This window comes from Squalius cephalus, assembly GCF_949319135.1.
Source record: "Squalius cephalus genome assembly, chromosome: 8".
In the NCBI taxonomy this organism is placed as follows: Eukaryota; Metazoa; Chordata; class Actinopteri; order Cypriniformes; family Leuciscidae; genus Squalius; species Squalius cephalus.
Window position 1 is genome coordinate 42,700,381 of NC_137129.1, and position 19,387 is coordinate 42,719,767.

The 19,387-nt window shown below is 40.8% G+C and overlaps 1 protein-coding gene across 2 annotated transcripts in view; it reads right to left on the bottom strand.

The window, feature by feature from the left end:
- Positions 1-12,223, bottom strand: part of LOC307163727 (uncharacterized protein) — a 33,916-nt gene extending 21,693 nt beyond the window's left edge. The window contains exons 1-6 of one of the 2 annotated variants that reach the window (XM_079879945.1): positions 12,096-12,223; positions 10,767-10,816; positions 8,851-9,156; positions 6,512-6,763; positions 6,337-6,399; positions 6,070-6,247 (exon numbers count right to left, since the gene is read on the bottom strand). In XM_079879945.1, coding sequence (XP_079736071.1) covers positions 6,102-6,247; positions 6,337-6,399; positions 6,512-6,763; positions 8,851-9,156; positions 10,767-10,816; positions 12,096-12,097 — 819 coding nt within the window. In that variant the 5' untranslated portion in view covers positions 12,098-12,223 and the 3' untranslated portion in view covers positions 6,070-6,101. Of the gene's footprint in view, positions 1-173; positions 6,248-6,336; positions 6,400-6,511; positions 6,764-8,850; positions 9,157-10,766; positions 10,817-12,095 lie in introns of those variants that run through there. The other variant, XM_079879944.1, reaches the window with a different exon arrangement.
- Positions 12,224-19,387: the final 7,164 nt, after the last annotated feature.

Below are 19,387 nucleotides of genomic sequence, written 5' to 3' on the forward strand. Positions count from 1 at the left end.
TGACTGCTATTATAGGCCAGGCGCAGAAGCAGATTCAGCCGTATGAACCTGATGAGAATAAGAGCTGGTTTATGACACAGATAAAGACACACATCGCAAATGCATTTACACAGGGATAAAACACTTTCCTGAGTGGAAAAAAATATTTCATAACAGATCACAATACAAAACTCTGAACCTTCAGTTTCAATTTTATTTAAAGATTTAACACATGTGGATCTTGCTTGATAAAAAAAATAAAAAAAAATAAAAAAAATTGTCCAATAAGAAAAATCAAACTTTAATCTGAATCTTTGGTTTAATAAATGAGCGTTCCTGCTATTCCAATCCAATTTTCTCATCTGAGTTATCAATGTAGAACAGTCTAATAATAATATTAATAACTCCAATACAAACAGAACATTGTCATAATAGTCATGGTCATAATCATGGATACGACTGGATATACGTTCATAAACATGTGCACTTATTTCCTCAGCATCGGCAGGTTTAGTTTTCCACAAACAGAAACACAACTATTTGTATAACAACACAAAAACACACAAGCTGACTTTAAATAAATGTCAAAACACGAAAACTTACATGGTAAAGGTTCTGTATGAGTCTTTGTACGAGTGTTCTTGTGTAAACCACAGCACAATTAGCAAGACTTAAAAAAGTATGACAGAAAGATGAGAGCCTCCAGAGACTGACTGAATACGGCTCCTCCAACCAGCTGACATCTGATCTCAGCGTTAGAGCTGCTTAACAGGATTATCATTATTACTGAATACACAACACAGACAAAACATTCCTTCATTACACTTCTGTGTTCAGAGTTTAAAACATGCTGAAATTGTATAATTAGACCAAAATGCAGAGACTCTAAACCACAAAGTGTTTCCACTTCCTTCCCAAACCTAAATAATGCCTTTAATAATAGTTGATCTATTACATCAAGACACTATATGTGCAGTAATGAAATTCTTCATGATTTTATAATGTAGTTTTTAATGCTGGATGTGGTCGATTAGCTTGCATAGACACTTGGCTAACTTGCGAGTCCAGAAATCAATATTCAAGGTTTCATTCAAGTTGGGAATCATCTTGCTTTTGGTTAATAATTTTCTTTACACAAATGTACAAATACAAATCATGTCTCTTCCCAGTTTACATTTACTTTAGTCTCATGTTAACACATGTAGGCCCGGTTTCACAGACTGGGTTTAGATTAAGCCAGGATTAGACCTTAGTTCAATTAGGACATTTGAGTAGCTTTTATAAACAATGACATTGATATATTTTAAGAATTGAATAAAAGTGAAACAGCGCTGTGTTACCTCACAAGTTTAATTTGTCTAATAAACTGACCTGTGAGTTGTAATTCTGCACTCGCGTGTAGTTCGGTAGAATGAAATGTCCATATTCCTTTTATATCCGCGGGACTCGCGTCGCGTGAGGAGCTGATAACTGTCTCTTAGCAATCCCGAACTGCTTCATATCACAGTCATGATAAAAACATCGATGTATTCAGTCAACCATAAACATTATTAGATCGGTCGGCTTGACGTTGACGACAAGATCCATAATTCTTAGTAGTGTTGTCACAGTACCAAAATTTCAGTATTCGGTACCAATACCAGTGAAAATCCACAGTTCTCGGTACCAATTTCGGTACCAAAGGGCTAGAAATCAATAAATTCTTTGCTGATACTTTCTCGTCATCATGGAGAGCGCAGCTCGCACTGTTTCAAAAATAGTCGATCTCCGAATGTGAATGAACTTACACTGAATTTTAGTATTGTTTTTATATGAGGATCCTTTTTCAAATACAAGGTCAATATTGATTTTCACTAATGACAAAACAACAAATTATGAAAACTCGGTATCATGACGTTTACATTTTTTTAGTACCGACTTGGTACCGAAGTACCGGGTCTTTTGACAACACTAATTCTTCGCAAATGTTTGCATCATCAAACTACACCTTTGTTATTGTAAGAGGTGAAAGATATTAAATGAACAAATATGAAAATAAAACAAAATTATACACTGATACTTATTAAAGCTACTATTAAAAGTTATCAGTCAAGAGCAGTCAGTGATTTTCTCTTCGCATTTTGTTGTTTTATTAACATTAAAGGGATAGTTCTCCTAAAAATTCAAATTGTCATAATTTTCTCTCTCAAGTTGTTTTAAATTCGAATAAGTTTCTTTCTTCTGTTGAAAATAAAAGTTATTTGGAAGAATGTGGGTAACCAAACAGTTGATGTACCCCAGTGACTTCCATAGTATATATTTATCCTATGGAAGTCAATAGGGACCAGCTACTGTTTGGATAACCACAATCTTCAAAATATTAATATTAGAAAAATATTAGAAAATATTAGAAGGAAATCAATACAGGTTTGGAACAACATTAGAGTGCGTAAATAATGAGATTTTTATTTTTTTTGGTGACCTATCCCTTTAAGGACAAGCGGCAGCGTGTTTACTATTAAGGCTTATTTATACTTCTGCGACGAACTCACGCCATAGCTATGTCGTAGGCTGTGTGTAGCGCGCGTACCCTTCGGCGTAAAGGCCTATTTATACTTCTGTGACGAACTCACGCCATAGCTACGTCGTAGGCTGTGTGTAGCGTGTGTACCCTTCGGCGTAAAGGCCTATTTATACTTCTGCGACGAACTCACGCCATAGCTACGTCGTAGGCTGTGTGTAGCGCGCGTACCCTTCGGCGTAAAGGCCTATTTATACTTCTGCGACGAACTCACGCCATAGCTATGTCGTAGGCTGTGTGTAGCGCGCGTACCCTTCGGCGTAAAGGCCTATTTATACTTCTGTGACAAACTCACGCCATAGCTATGTCGTAGGCTGTGTGTAGCGCGCGTACCCTTCGGCGTAAAGGCCTATTTATACTTCTGCGACGAACTCACGCCATAGCTATGTCGTAGGCTGTGTGTAGCGCGCGTACCCTTCGGCGTAAAGGCCTATTTATACTTCTGCGACGAACTCACGCCGTAGCTACGTCGTAGGCTGTGTGTAGCGCGCGTACCCTTCGGTGTAAAGGCCTATTTATACTTCTGCGATGAACTCACGCCGTAGCTACGTCGTAGGCTGTGTGTAGCGCGCGTACCCTTCGGCGTAAAGGCCAATTTATACTTCTGCGATGAACTCACGCCGTAGCTACGTCGTAGGCTGTGTGTAGCGCGCGTACCCTTCGGCGTAAAGGCCAATTTATACTTCTGCGATGAACTCACGCCGTAGCTACGTCGTAGGCTGTGTGTAGCGCGCGTACCCTTCGGCGTAAAGGCCTATTTATACTTCTGCGACGAACTCACGCCATAGCTACGTCGTAGGCTGTGTGTAGCACGCGTACCCTTCGGTGTAAAGGCCTATTTATACTTCTGCGACGAACTCACGCCATAGCTACGTCGTAGGCTGTGTGTAGCGCGCGTACCCTTCGGTGTAAAGGCCTATTTATACTTCTGTGACAAACTCACGCCATAGCTACGTCGTAGGCTGTGTGTAGCGCGCGTACCCTTCGGCGTAAAGGCCAATTTATACTTCTGCGATGAACTCACGCCGTAGCTACGTCGTAGGCTGTGTGTAGCACGCGTACCCTTCGGTGTAAAGGCCTATTTATACTTCTGCGACGAACTCACGCCATAGCTATGTCGTAGGCTGTGTGTAGCGCGCGTACCCTTCGGTGTAAAGGCCTATTTATACTTCTGTGACAAACTCACGCCATAGCTACGTCGTAGGCTGTGTGTAGCGCGCGTACCCTTCGGCGTAAAGGCCAATTTATACTTCTGCGATGAACTCACGCCGTAGCTACGTCGTAGGCTGTGTGTAGCACGCGTACCCTTCGGCGTAAAGGCCTATTTATACTTCTGCGACGAACTCACGCCATAGCTACGTCGTAGGCTGTGTGTAGCACGCGTACCCTTCGGCGTAAAGGCCAATTTATACTTCTGCGATGAACTCACGCCATAGCTACGTCGTAGGCTGTGTGTAGCGCGCGTACCCTTCGGCGTAAAGGCCTATTTATACTTCTGCGATGAACTCACGCCATAGCTACGTCGTAGGCTGTGTGTAGCGCGCGTACCCTTCGGTGTAAAGGCCTATTTATACTTCTGCGACGAACTCACAGTGTTAGAGATGCGCGGATGGGCTATTATTTCATCCGCAACCGCATCACAAAACTCATCATCCATCCGCACCAACGTTTTTGACCAATTTTCAAAACCGCACCCGCCCGCCATCCGCTGATTGGTGTATACATATATTTTTCATTTGATTGGTTCAACCGCCCGCCACCCGCCCGAATTTAATTAAAATATTATTTTTCGTCATGTCGAACTCACGACGTAGCTACGTCGTAGGCTGTGTGTAGCGCGCGTACCCTTCGGCGTAACCTGACGTGCACCTCTCCAAAAATGTAACAACACGTCAACTCTACTGCTTACGATTTTCTCTCGATTTTCTCAACTTTGCTTTCACTTTAGACATAACCGACTTTGTTTATGTAAACCTTGTGTGTATTTAACAGTTTTAGTACAACAAGACTCGAAAGATAACTTAGTCCAGTATCCAGGCGCTGGTAGACAGGCTTTTAGTGCATGTGAGCTTCACATGTACGCGCTGAGAAATGCACACGTTAGAACAGCGCATCAGCAACAGAATTAAATGTTTAACTGACAAGGCATTAAAGCACATGCAAATTATGAACTTTTGTGAACTGCAGTTTTCCGTTCCGCTGCGTTAACATTTTATGTGAATATATGTCGCGTTATTCAGTATGTTGGGACAGAGGCGCCAGAACAGCAACTGTCAGAATGCACGATATTACAATATTTCTTCAAAAGCAGATTGTGGAGACATTTTAATCGTCCACGATCAAAAATCGTCATACATACAGACGGTTGGTCTGGGAACGCCCCCGGGAACGCCCCGTCACGTGATGTGAATTTAGTCCGTGGGGGAAAACATTGCCTTGGCGCTAACTGAAATACACGGGACATGCCGAAGAGTTGCTGTGTTGTTTTCTGTACCGCCAATAAACAAACAAATTATGAATTGAAGTTCTGCATCCTTCCTAATAAACACACAGAACCAGAAAGGAGGACAGGGACTTGTAATTTTTGGGATTACTGTGTGAGTAGATCCCTGTGTGATATGGTGTTAAACTCGTATTAGGCAGTGGGCCAGATTTGTCTAACTTTACATCCCTTACGAAAAAGAACTATAGTAATCCTATAAGATTTCTATAGTAGTGTATAATACTTCTGTGATACCTATATTGTACTTATATAGTATGTCCCAAAATACTATAGTATTCCTATAAGATTACTATAATATTTTGTCCCAAAATACTACAAGAATCCTATAGTTGTTTTTCATAAGGGATGTCTCATTCACATTAGCGTTATCAGCTGAAGGCTCGCTTGATAGGCCAATCGCGAACCTGTTACACTCAATACACTCTGCAGTCTGTGAGTTAGGGATAACTGTAAGCACAGTCCCTCGGCAACTTCGTACTACTGATCACCGTTTTACAAAAGGATTAATAGTTTGGAGTGAAGCATATGTACAATTGTTAAGTGACCAGGTTTTATGGAGTTATAGTATGCAACATATACGAAAGCTGATTGAGTTATAGACTAATGTTACAGCTACCGCGATGTCTCACCTGGAGATTCAACCAGATAACAAAATATGTCTAGAAACGACACCTCCGGCCATTTGGTTGGGTCATTGACCCAGTTTTTAATTAAATAAGGGCAATCATAACCTATTGCAGTTAATTTTTCAATGTACAGTTTCTGGTCGGCAGGCGTCAATGACTCGCAATAAGACATTTTTGTCATTCAAATACACACGATGTTCGCAGTGTTTCCCCCCCCGCCGACTCCACCCTCACCACGCCCCCAACTATGACTAGATGCCGACTGTATGTATATCGCACACCCCTAATTTGATGCATTTATATAGCGCTTTTCTCTGCATTAATACTACACTCCTCTCGCTGCAGATGTTCAGTATGCTGACAGAATCCTCTGTAGATCTGTTGATCTGAAGGCAGATTACAACTAACCAGTGTCGTCACTAGATGTTCTGGATTACTGTACAATGTCTTGCGTTGGGACATCCTTGTAGTCATCATGATCAGTGTTTCTGTGCTGACGTTGGTATATCTTGTAGACAGCAAATATAATCCCAGCCAGAACCAGAGCTCCAGACACACACAGTCCAATAGTCAAAGGCTCTACAGGTGAAAGGAGGGAAGAGAACACAAGTTTTTAGAAATGTTGTTTCTTTTTCTTTTTTTTTCTCAATGTCTCCTGTTTTACTTACTATGTTGTTCTATAGGTCTGTTATCCTCTGTTCCCAGTTCTCCCTTTGATCCTGAGCTAGATTCTGTAGAGGAGATTGAAAGGTTACTCTCACACAGTTTAGCATCAATTTACTGTTCAAATCCTGATTAAAAATCAGCTCAAATATCTCTCCTCATCCACTGATCTTCTCTCACCTGTGACTGAGACTGTGATCAAGATTTCATTATTAGAGTCCAGAACTCTGTATGTTCCAGTGTCAGTGACTGTAAACTCATTAATGGTTAGTTTTCCATCACTGTCATTCAGTCGATCACTGCTGACTCCACCGTCTCTCGTCCAGACCTTCTTCCACTCTGAGCTGATTCTGTTCTGATGCTCCACTTTCTCAGCATTGCTCAACAGAACATCCAACTTCAGATCCTCTCCTTCCTTCACAGAGATCTCATCTGAGGAGGAACACAGACATTCATCATTATTATATCAATCAATCAATCAAACTTTATTTCTATAGCACTTTACAGCAGCCACCAGGTGTCCAAAGTGCTTCACATCAAGTACAAATAAACAAACACCACGTTTAACAACAAAGAAACAGAATAAGAAGAAAACATGAAGCATGAAGCATAAACACAGTAAGCTATATATAGTTACTTAAAATCATCAGAAAAAAGAGTAGAATTGTCACACCACTACTGTGTATTAAAAGCCATTTTAAACAAATAAGTTTTAAGTTTTGTTTTAAAAAGTACGAGATCTGTTACAGTACGAATGTCCGGGGGGAGCTTATTCCAGAGTTTAGGGCCAGCAACAGCGAAGGCCCTATCGCCCCACTGTTTATACCTCAACTTCGGGACCTGTAAAGTCCGTTGATTAGAAGACCGCAACCGCCGATTTTGTCCACCAAGAGTTAAGAGCTCAGACAGGTACTCAGGAGCAAGCCCATTTACAGCTTTAAAAACAAACAATAGAATCTTAAAATCAACCCTAAAACGCACCGGAAGCCAGTGTAGCGTAGCTAAAACTGGAGTGATATATGTGCACTTTTAGGAGTACATGTTAAAAAACGAGCAGCAGCATTTTGTACAAGTTGAAGGCGAGAAAGAGATGTTTGACTCAGACCAACATAAAGAGCATTACAATAGTCAAGCCTTGAACTAATAAAGGCATGTAAAGCCTTTTCCAAGTCGCGTCTATTGAGAAAAGGCTTAACTTAACTTAAAACTGGATTAACTGACATGCATTTTGTATTGAAGATAATGCATTCAGTTTTATCTTCGTTCAACTTGAGGAAGTTCTGAGAAAGCCAGAGCTTAATATGATCGATGCAATTATGGAGGCGGTTTAATGCAATACTGTCATTTGATTTCATAGGCAGATAAATTTGTAAGTCATCTGCATAGCAATGAAATGACAGATTATACTCGTTTATTATTAGCCCCTAGTGGCAACATATACAAAGAAAAAAGGGTAGGGCCAAGAATTGAACCCTGGGGCACACCACAACAAAGAAGAGCCGACGATGAGGAGAAATCACCCATTGTGACAGAGAAACTCCTATTTGTCAAATAGGAGCTAAACCATTTAAGTGCAGATCCTTGAATACCTACACAATGCTCAAGGCGTGCGAGAAGGATTGAATGGTCCACTGTATCAAATGCTGCTGTTAAATCAAGGAGCACTAATACAGTAGGATCCCCTGAATCTACGGACAAGGCTATATCATTGTGAACCCTTAAGAGTGCCGACTCAGTGCTATGACGCAATCTAAAACCAGATTGAAATTTCTCAAACACTGAGTTCTGTTGTAAAAAAGCTTGTAACTGATTAAAAACAACTTTTTCCAACACCTTCGACAGAAAGGGCAGATTTGAAACTGGTCTAAAATTCGACAACACATCAGGATCGAGGTTGGGTTTTTTAAGCAGGGGTCTAACCACGGCATGTTTAAAGGCATCCGGGACAAAGCCAGAGCTGAGACAACAATTAAAAAACATAAGCAAACTCCTCCCAATAGTACTAAAAACTTCCTTGATCATCCAGGCAGGGACGATATCTAAGATACATTACAGTTGGTAGGTTTCATGTGGCATACAACCTGAGAGAGCGTCGACAGTGAGATAGGTTTAAATTCCCCAAAAACAGCAGAATACAGAGGATCAGCAGGTACAAACACACTAAGATTAACACTTACATTTTGGCTAACTAAGGCTACTTTATCGACAAAATAACATAAAAACTTCTCACACATACTAGTCGAAACCTCTGTCAACGCAAAAGTACGTTGCGTAAGTAAAATTACGTATAATTATAATTATAATGGTGTCAATCAAGACCTTAAAAACATATTTAGGATTAAAGAAACGAAATGTAATAATTTAAAAACCAGCCACTGAAAAGTCTATATTGGAATCATCTAATCTGAATATTGGATAATTGTTACATTTAATGTGTTTGCTGATCGCAGGCCCTGCACACAATAGTTTTAGGAAATCATGAAAGTACATGATGATGGTTTGATCAGTTTTGACTTTACCATGAATTTGAAGATGATACTCCAGGGTGTGTGGCTCTGTCTGATCATTAGTGTAATAGACTCTCAAAATGTATTTCCCAGCGTCACTGTAGATCAGATCCTTGATGACGACGTCACATGATCCTTCTTTAAACACTCGGTCATTTTCACTCTTACATTCCTCATTCTCACAGACAAGGATGTTTCCTGACAGTCTGCTTAAATCAACAGCAGTAATATTTCTGCCATCAGATTCACACGTCAGGGTGACGTTTCCTCCTGTTTTCCTCGTCACATGTTTAAGATTGCTTCCTACAGCTGGGGATTCTGCAAACAGAGACAGAATAAAATTAACTCAATACAAAGAATCAATACTGAAAAATACATGTATTGTTTCCCTCTATTCTCCATAATCAATCTCATCATGAAATATTATTATTTTAGTGAATATAAAAAATAAAATTAAAAAAAAAAAAAAAAAAATAATAATAATAATAATAATTATATTTTATATATATATATATATACACACACACACACACACATTACAGGCCAAAATTTTGGACACATTACTATTTTTGATGTTTTGATGTACTCCAGTCTATCACATGGTCCTTTAGAAATCATTCTAATATGATTATTTATTATCAAAGTTGGAAAGTTCTGCTGCTTAATATTTTTTCATAACCTGTGATACATTTTTAGGATACTTTGTTTTGATGAATAAAAAGTAAAAAAAAAAGAAGCAAATGTTTTAAAAATAGAAATCTTTTGTAACAACAATATACACTACTGGTCAGTAATTTGGGGTCAGTAATTTTTTCTTTCTTTTTTTTTTAAATAAATCAATACTTTTATTCAGCAAGGATGTGTTAAATTGATAAAAAAGTGATAGTAAAGAAGATTTATATTATTAGAAAATATTTTTTTTATTTTGAATAAATGCAGTTCTTTTTAACCTTTTATTCATCAAATATATTAGGCAGCAGAACTGTTTCCAGCACTCATAATAAATCAGAATATTAGAGTGATTTCTAAAGGATCATGTGATTGACTGGATGTCACATGTGACACTGAAGACTGGAGTAATGATGCTGAAAATTCAGCTTTGCATCACAGAAATAAATGATAATTTAAAGTATAATAAATTGAAAACCAATTATTTTAAATTGTAATAATATATCACAATTAGGGCTGTCAAAAGATTAATCGCGATTAATCGCATCCAAAATAAAAGTTTGTTTACATAATATATGTGTGTGTACTGTGTATAATTATTTTGTATCTATAAATACACACACATGCATGTATTTAAGAAATATTTGCATACATATACTGTATATATATTTATATAGTTTATATTATATATAAATATATTTTTTATATATATAAATAACACATTTTTCTTAAATATATACATGCATGTGTGTGTATTTATATATACAAATTTAATTATACACAGTACACACACATATATTATGTAAACACAAACTTTTATTTTGGATGCGATTAATCGCAATTAATCTTTTGACAGCCCTAATCACAATATTACTTTTTTTCTGTATTTTTGATCAAATAAATGCAGGCTTGATGAGCAGAAGAAACTTCTTTCAAAAACATTAAAAATAGTAATGTGTCCAAACTTTTGGCCTGTAGTGTATATATATAATCGTAGGTAATAAGGAGCCAACAATATTAGCTGTGCCACATTTTAACATATCAAATGTTGTAGTGTATTCCTGAACATGTTTATTAATAGATGAACTGCATAGAGAAGTAGCCATGGTATGTGATGATGTAATAGACAAATACATTTCCATCATTAATCCACAAATGTCAAGCAAAGTCACGTGGTGCAAAAGAGAAACAATCGACTAGATCAACCTGGACCTGAAAGTTAAACATTGTTACAATGTATAAACAAATATGATACTGACCGCTATAACTGATAAAGCTAAACAGCAGCAGCAGATTCAACCTTCTGAACCTGATGAGAAAACAGAAGAGCTGGTTTATGTCACAGATACAGGCTAATAATCATAATCACAAACACATTCATACAGGGATAAACCATAGACTGTAAAAAAAGGGATAAACCCAGAGATGGATGGGTATGGGAAACCCTTATATTATGGAGATGAGAGATGAGAGGGTGTGACTTTGTATCTCTAACCGGAGAAAGCGTAAAGGCTAACTTGGATCACGTGACACACCTCAGCCTATCGTGTGACGTCAGTGCCTGCAAAGTTTAATGGCAGTCAGCTACAGTTTACATTTCTTGTGGATTATTAACGTGTTGGTCTTGTGAATAAATTATCTATATTTGGTGTTATATCGCTAGTAAAGGTACAGTAGGACTGCATTGTTTGTGGAATGAGCTTTACTGTGGGAAAAAGTGCGAATATGTCTCTTATAGCTGCAAAGTAGGCTATTCACTGCAGGGCGCAAAAAACTACATTTAAGATTACACTAAAAACTTAATTGTAATTTAATTCCTTTTTTAAATAATTTAAATTATATGTATTGTTTACTGTACATTTTCATCATTATAGGCACACAGCAGTTGACACAACACTTCTTGTTTGTTTTTAATTAAACAACATAACACAATGTTTATAATATTTATTAATATACATTTATTATTTATTCATTGTCAGCGTCATATCATATGCATACATGCAGTTAATAGTCAATACAATTCAAGTCATCATAACTTGTAAAACCTGAAAGCCAAAGAAAGAAAACATCGGTATTTTTTACTTTCTTTAGACAATGTCACTCAATATTACTATTAAATGCCATGGTAATGCCTTAAACAAGTCCCATCTGTAATGGTAATGCGGTGTAGCCTACGAGACGAGGCTGACTTCAGCTCCTTATCGCCAGTTCCTTATTCAGAAAATCTTGATCCTACGAGTCCTATCTCTGTCGCGACATTGCCTCCTCTGTATAATACTTTTGTGAGGAAACACCGTCTTCTCATTTACAAACAAGTAGGCCTAATCGACAGCCTGTTGGTGAAACATGTTTTACGCTACACATACTTTTGTTGGGAACGATATGTAGATTTTACTATGATAAAGGTTATTTTATAAGAGAAGACAGAGACGGGAATGTGATTTGGTGATAATCACGTTCATCATAAACATGTCGACTTATTTCTTTAGCATCAGATTAGTTTTCCACAAACAGAAACACAACTATTGGTTTAATCACACAAAAACACACAGACTGGATATATATTTTAAAAATATATGAACACTTACATGGTGAAACTTCGGCATGAGTCTTTTGATCAGGAGTTAAAACTTCATAAATTACAGCATTTAGCGAGCGGTGAGACCGAGAGGATAATAACTTTCCTGAAAGTAACTTTCCTGTAAGTCATGTGACTGATCCTGAATCCTGAAACTTGGGATTGTCTCCACTACGGGGCGGAGATGAAACCGGTTCCTTTTTGTCATCTATGAAGAATGCAAAAACAGTAAAAATCTGAATTCTGCATCCTATATTAAAATTCAATCATGCTTCTAATACGTCGAGTACCCTTCAACAGCACCTAAACATCATTTTCAAGTGACACATTTGTATAATAAAAACTTTTTTTTTATTTAATAATACAAGCTTTTGAGTTATTATTGGTCCAGTTAAACGGTCCGTGTACTTTTTCGTTCATTCATTATTCTATTTCGGAATGAAAGATGACATTTTAAAAAGGGTGCAGCTTGGGTTTTTGTTTAAAAGAAGAAGAAGAAGAAAAAAAAAAAAAAAAAAACAGAAATGGCTGTATTTTGTTTTCCAAATGTATTTTTGACATCAAATAATAGTATCAGAAAATTGGACGACATTTCCGATCGTTTTTTAATTTGTAGGCTAATATTTATTTGTAGTTTTTATACTTATTTTATATTTAGTAACATTATTAATACGTTTATTGTATTTCATTTGACTGATCCTATCTTTACCCGGAAGTAAATAACACCGTCGTGTGAAGTCATAGATATATCAGAGCCCGTCTACAGAGAGCCTCGGCACTTCCTATAGCCCCATTGTATCGATCTTGGTTGCAGTTCCATTAGAATTCCACTGGAGGTGATCGCGGGCGAGTGCAGAATGAATGGGAGTCTATGGAGCTAGACGGCTAAATGTGTCTCTTTCACCCGATTGCCATTGAGAAATCTCAGATTTTATTGTAGGTTTTGCAAGTTCAACATAGGTTATAGGTCGAAAGTTGAATGAACGAGTACTTATGTCCTTTCGATGTATTTACCTGTGTCAGCTGTGTTGTGTGTTTACCTGTCAGCTGTGTTGTGTGTTTCCCTGTGTCAGCTGTGTTGTGTGTTTACCTGTGTCAGCTGTGTTGTGTGTTTCCCTGTGTCAGCTGTGTTGTGTGTTTACCTGTGTCAGCTGTGTTGTGTTTCCCTGTGTCAGCTGTGTTGTGTGTTTACCTGTGTCAGCTGTGTTGTGTGTTTGCCTGTGTCAGCTGTGTTGTGTGTTTACCTGTGTCAGCTGTGTTGTGTGTTTCCCTGTGTCAGCTGTGTTGTGTGTTTACCTGTGTCAGCTGTGCTGTCGATGCCTCAAGAGAAAAGAAAGTGCAGAGCGTGAAAGCACCAGAGTGACTGAAGGATTGCCGTAAAGCAGTATCTCTGGTCGGACGATGTGTATGAGGTCATTGACATTTTAAAAGACTTTTTAAAGCAAATAAGTGACTCTAAAAAATCTAACACCCAGCAATGTGTAATTTTTTTGCATCTCCTTTCGAATACAACATTCAAATTACTAGACAAAAAATGATATCCTGATGTTGCCAGTTAACAAAATAAATCAATTGACACTGAACCGCATTTTAGATTGGCTTTATTATTCTATTATTTTAATCAATTGTTTAAATTTCTTCAATGCTCTGAAGTGAATGGTTCAACAAATAACGGGTGAGGATTTAGTATCACTCAACCTCAGATACTAGATTACACTATTCAAGTGTAGAAACTCAAAATGAATAGTTAACAAAACAATATCTTTACAGAAATACCAGTAAAGCCTTATAAAGTGTCAATTTCTTAAAGTACAAATTATTACAAATGTTAGGGCACACTTTCGGGGTGAAACAATACACTTTGAAAGGAAACAAACACGGTAGTGGCACCCTACAAAAACACAAAACCACTGTCAGCATTTTCATCATGTGCATTAAAGCATTATTTCACAAAAAAAAACAAATATAACATAAACAAGACATTATGCACCTCATTCACATTTGTTTAGCACATACACATTACATTAAGAACTTACCGAACTCTTTTATAAAGACTTCGTAATGCTGGTCACGTGCATCAATCAAACATCTCCAGCCATCTCGAACTATAGAACCTCGATTAAACCCAGGATGATAATCATCTTTGCACGCGACTGAATGCGTCTCTCATGCACTGCTTTAGCCGTCTTTCTCTGTATCGCGCTATTATGACGTCATCATAAGGGCTCGCTTTTCTTAAAGGGGAAGTACTCTCTAGCTTATAAATTCAGATACCACCCGGCTACATTCTCCCCTGCTGACATGTCAACGCCCTCGGTGACAGCGTAAGAATTTCTCAGCTCTTTAACTGCTTCTCGGAAGAATACGGTACCCAAATTAGCTATCATTTGAGAAACAGCATTATGATTTAGGGCTGATCTAGGCTCATGGTGTGGATTTGAATGTTGACCCACATTAGATCTGGTACTCCTTCGAAGTGTGGGCAAACTAGAAACCCCACCTTCCTCCTGAAACCCTCCCCCAAGTTCTATTCCAGCCGGAACCTCGGGATCACAAGGAGACACCTCGGGAGCTTCCATCTTGTTTTCAGCTTCAGTTTCAGTTCGTACAAGACTCTCAACCACACTTGGGCCAGTACATTCCACGAGCACTACACCCTCCTCCAAACTCTCATCATCCACATCCACTGTTGAAGCCTCATCCACTTCCACATTAGGCTCAACATTCCCCTTGCAGGCCACTGGAGTAGGGACATGCACACAGGGTCTGAGATCCACCCGATTCACTCTTTTGATGGGCCCTCCTTCCACAGGCTCCACCGTATGAGTGGTCCCTTGAATCTCTATCACCCGGTATTGGGACGAATGCCAAGCGTCCTGGATTTTATTCCTTCCCAGTGGTCGATTCCTCAAGTATACGATCTGGCCAACCTCAATGGATGGACAATACACTTTATCCTGAGCATGTGCAATTCGCTCTGCTGCTTTTTTCTCAGCGTAGACCTTGGCACGTTCATGAGCCTCCTTCAGCCGTCTCTGATGCACCACTAACCAGTCATGAGTCGGCTTAGCTCCCGATTCTCGTCCCAACAGTGCATCCACAGGCAAATGAGGGTCCACGCCGAACAATAGATAGAAAGGAGAATACCCGGTTGTGGAATGCGGGGTAACGTTGTACGCATAGACCAGCTCGGCAAGATGTTCAGGCCACCGTCTTTTGGTCTCGGGAGGAAGTGTTCGTAGCAGCTCATGTAGAGTGCGATTGAAACGCTCGCACTGGGCGTTTCCAGTCGGATGATAAGGCGTGGTACGGCTTTTCTTAACCCCATACAGCTTGCACAATTCTGCGATTACCTCACTTTCAAAATTGCGCCCCTGGTCTGCATGTAGCCGTTCTGGGACTCCGAATTTCATGAACCACTCCCTCAGGATAACTTTAGCTGTGGTGTCAGCTTTCTGGTCCCGCGTTGCAAAAGCTTGCGTGAACTTGGTGAACACATCAGTGACAACTAAAACGTTCTCCCTTCCATCAGTGGCTGGCTCCAGTAAAGTGAAATCTACAGCCACCACCTCTAAAGGCCGGGTAGCAAGGAATGACTTCATGGGCGGATGTACTTTAGGCTGAGGCATTTTAGTGAGAACACAGCGCTGACAGTTCTTTATCCACTGCTCAACATCCCCATACATTCCCACCCAGTAACATCTTGGCTTCAGCAGTTGCAGTGTCCTTTCAATTCCCTGATGCCCCATACCAGCATGCACGGCCTCAAGCACCTGGGTTTTCAAGCAGGTGGGGACTAACAGTTGGAAGCACTCTCCATGACGCACATCCTCCACAACACGGTACAACAATCCCTCATTTTCCCTTAGACGGCTCCACTGCTTCAGCAACGCTCGTACGGATTTCGACAGGGCTTTTACTTCCAAGCCTGCAGGTTTACGTTTCTGGTCCCAAAAGATCTTGAACTCCTTCAGCACTGGATCTTGAGTCTGAAACGTGGCCAACTGCTCTTTAGAATAACCAGGCCAAATAGCAGTACTTCCTTGAGCCTCAGTGCTCGCCAGCCCACGAGTTTCTACGGCGCGCATTTGACGGACCTCACACCTCTCTATTCCAGCCTGAATCAATTCAACATTAAGAGCAGTCCCACGTTGTGCCAGGCTACAAATAGTCACACAGTCATCATACTCGGCATCTTCCTGGTCTACCACGGGCTCCCCTGCCAAGGGCTGCCTAGACAATGCATCCGCGGCTTGATTACATCGACCAGGTCGGTATTGGACATCAAAATCAAATGCCGCTAACTGTGCTACCCATCTCTGTTCCAGAGCTCCTAATTTGGCAGTGTTTAGGTGACATAGTGGATTATTATCCGTAATTACGGTAAATTTGGAACCCAACAAGTAGCCCCTGAATTTATCAGTTACTGCCCACTTGAGGCTCAGCAGCTCCAACTTCATGCTGCTATAATTTTTGTCATTCCTTTCAGCATTCCGCAATCTTCGGCTCGCATAAGAGATCACTCTTTTCTGTCCCTCTTGCTGCTGCAGAAGAACGGCTCCTAAGCCCTGATTGCTTGCGTCAGTCTCAAGGATAAATGGGGCAGAGAAATCAGCAAATCCGAGCACAGGCGCACTAGTTAGTTTTTCCTTCAAAGCATCAAAAGATGCCTGACACTCAGGACTCCAACCATTGATGACCTTTTGGTTAACTTTAGAAGGAGGTCCCTCGTGCAGACACTGGTTGACTAAATCATGCAGCGGCCCTGCGATTTTTGAGAAGCCAGAGACAAATCTCCTATAGTACCCACAAAAACCGAGGAATGACCTCAGAGCTTTCAGAGTAGTGGGTACCGCCCACTGCTTCACAGCAGAGATCTTGTTAGGGTCGGTGGCTATACCCTCAGCAGATATCTGATGTCCCAAAAACGTCACTGTAGACTGTAGGAAGTGACATTTCCCTACTTTGACTTTAAGTCCGGTCTCCTGCAGCCTTAACAACACAGTCCGCAACCTCTCCAAATGCTCGGGAAACGTTTTTGAGAACACCAAGATGTCATCCAAATATACGAGCATAATCTGAAAAATGAGATCACTCATGGTGGTTTGCATTAACCTTTGGAAAGTGGCGGGACCATTGCACACCCCCATCGGCATTCTCAGATGTTCGTACAGCCCAAATGGTGTGGTAAAGGCTGTCTTAGGCCGATCCTTTTCTGCAACAGCCACCTGGTGATAACCACTGGCTAGGTCGATGCTTGAGAAAAACTGGGCACCTCGTAACACATCGAAACTCTCATCCACTCGTGGCAGTGGAAAAGCATCCCGTTTGGTTTTCAGATTAAGCTTGCGGTAGTCCACGCACAACCTAATACTACCGTCGGTTTTTCTCACCAGCACCACTGGAGATGCATAGGCACTTGAACTCTCCCGGATAACACCCTTTCTCAATAGCTGCGCTATATGTTCCCTGACCTCTTTGTACTGGTTTGGCGGAACTCTGCGATATGGCAGGTTGATCGGTACATCATCCACCAGGTTAATCTCATGTTGTACTCTGTCTGTAAATCCGAGCTCCTCATCCCCTATGGCGAACACATCGGCATATTCGGCGAGTAATGCTTTTAACTCGGCTTGCTGCTCTGCCGTACCTCCAATGTCCAGCTGGGATATCATTTTAGACCACTGCTCTTGCCTTGATGGTGATTTGGCACCCATAGAAATCTCTTCTGCATTCGCAGAAATACGTTGGAATGTTACCTCGTGTCCTGGGTCATTATCCACCAACTTCACTTTCGACAAAACTCCAATGCGAGTCCTAGGGTGCAACCACACATCTTCATCAGACAGGTTAATAACTTGGACTGAGCCCTCGTGATGGTGTGAGCTTACCACAGTCGGCATAACCAGCACACCTCCTGGCAAAGCTAAGTGTGCTGGCTCTAACAGCCACTCGCTTTCACCTTTCGCACTCACTGACCAACCTTTTGCCGTCACTGTTGATATAGAGCCCGCTGGCACATGCACCATACTTCTCCCTGCTACCCGGGCCAGCCGACTCTTAGGAACATCACAGGTCTGTGCTTGCTGGAACACGTTCCTCCAATCAGTCTCTAGCCCCCCTTCCAATGGAGCCTCGAATTCAGACTGCACTATCTGCCGGCACTGACTAATGATGTTCATCCCCACAATACAGGAAACAGCTTTTGAAGTGAGTGGAGGATCCTTTACCACTAAGAAACCGCAATTTGGAATTTTCCTGCCCATCGTTTCTACCTCTAACTCGAGGTATCCTAAGTACGGGATGTCCAGCCCGTTTGCTGCAGTAAGCTTGAGCCATCCAGCAGTCGAAAGCATGTCTTCATCATCACCCCCCAAATGCTGTCGAAAGAAACTTTCAGATATCGTACTCACTTGGCTGCCTGTGTCCAAGAGACAGGATACTTCTATGCCCAGAACCTTAATATTTACTTGAGGACATGTCCCCACTGCCCGCTTCAACAGTTGTTCTTGACTTGAGTCTACAGGTTGCCCCTGGATTGCTCGACTCACAGCAACCCGGGCGTCACATTTCCCGACTCAATGGAACGGGTTGCAGGTTTCTTAGAGTTCCGTTTCTGGGGACAATTTCTTGCAATATGCCCGGCTTCTTGACATTTCAGGCATATGGGCTTACCATCCTCAGTGAATCGTAACTGGGCTCGTGTGTTATTCACCCGCAGGCCCCCAGCCCCCTGTTGTTGTGTCATTAATCTATTAACGGCCTGGGTTAACTCAAGGATCTGCCTGCCCTGTTCAGTGACTACATCCATTACCTTGGATAAAGTGACTGGGTTGTGGCCCATGGCTTTCACTTCTGCACAGTGTGCACTTTCACTATAGGAGCCATAAGTACCACTTCGACTTTTATTGGTCCGAACCCTCCCAGACTCATAGATAAGCTTCCTCCCTCACTTCCACCATAGAAGACTCAGGCTTGTCTCTTACATACCGGCGAAGTTCCCGTCTGAGTGCAGGGTCTCGGATGCCCTCTACAAACTGGTCTCTTAACATCGTCTTTTCATCTCCCACAGACTCTGGTGCACGTTTAGTAATCTGACTGAGAGCTTGAGCAAGTGCATGAGAGAAATCACGAACCTCCTCCCCCTCTTTCTGCTTACGACTATAAAAGTCCTGGAGGAGTTGGGCACTGCTGCGCCTATCAGTGAAAGCCTCTCTAAGGTAAGTAAGTATATCAGTGGCTGCATCTGCATCTACATCGCTTCGCAGTCGAACCTCTTCTAATGCAGCACCTCGCAGCAAA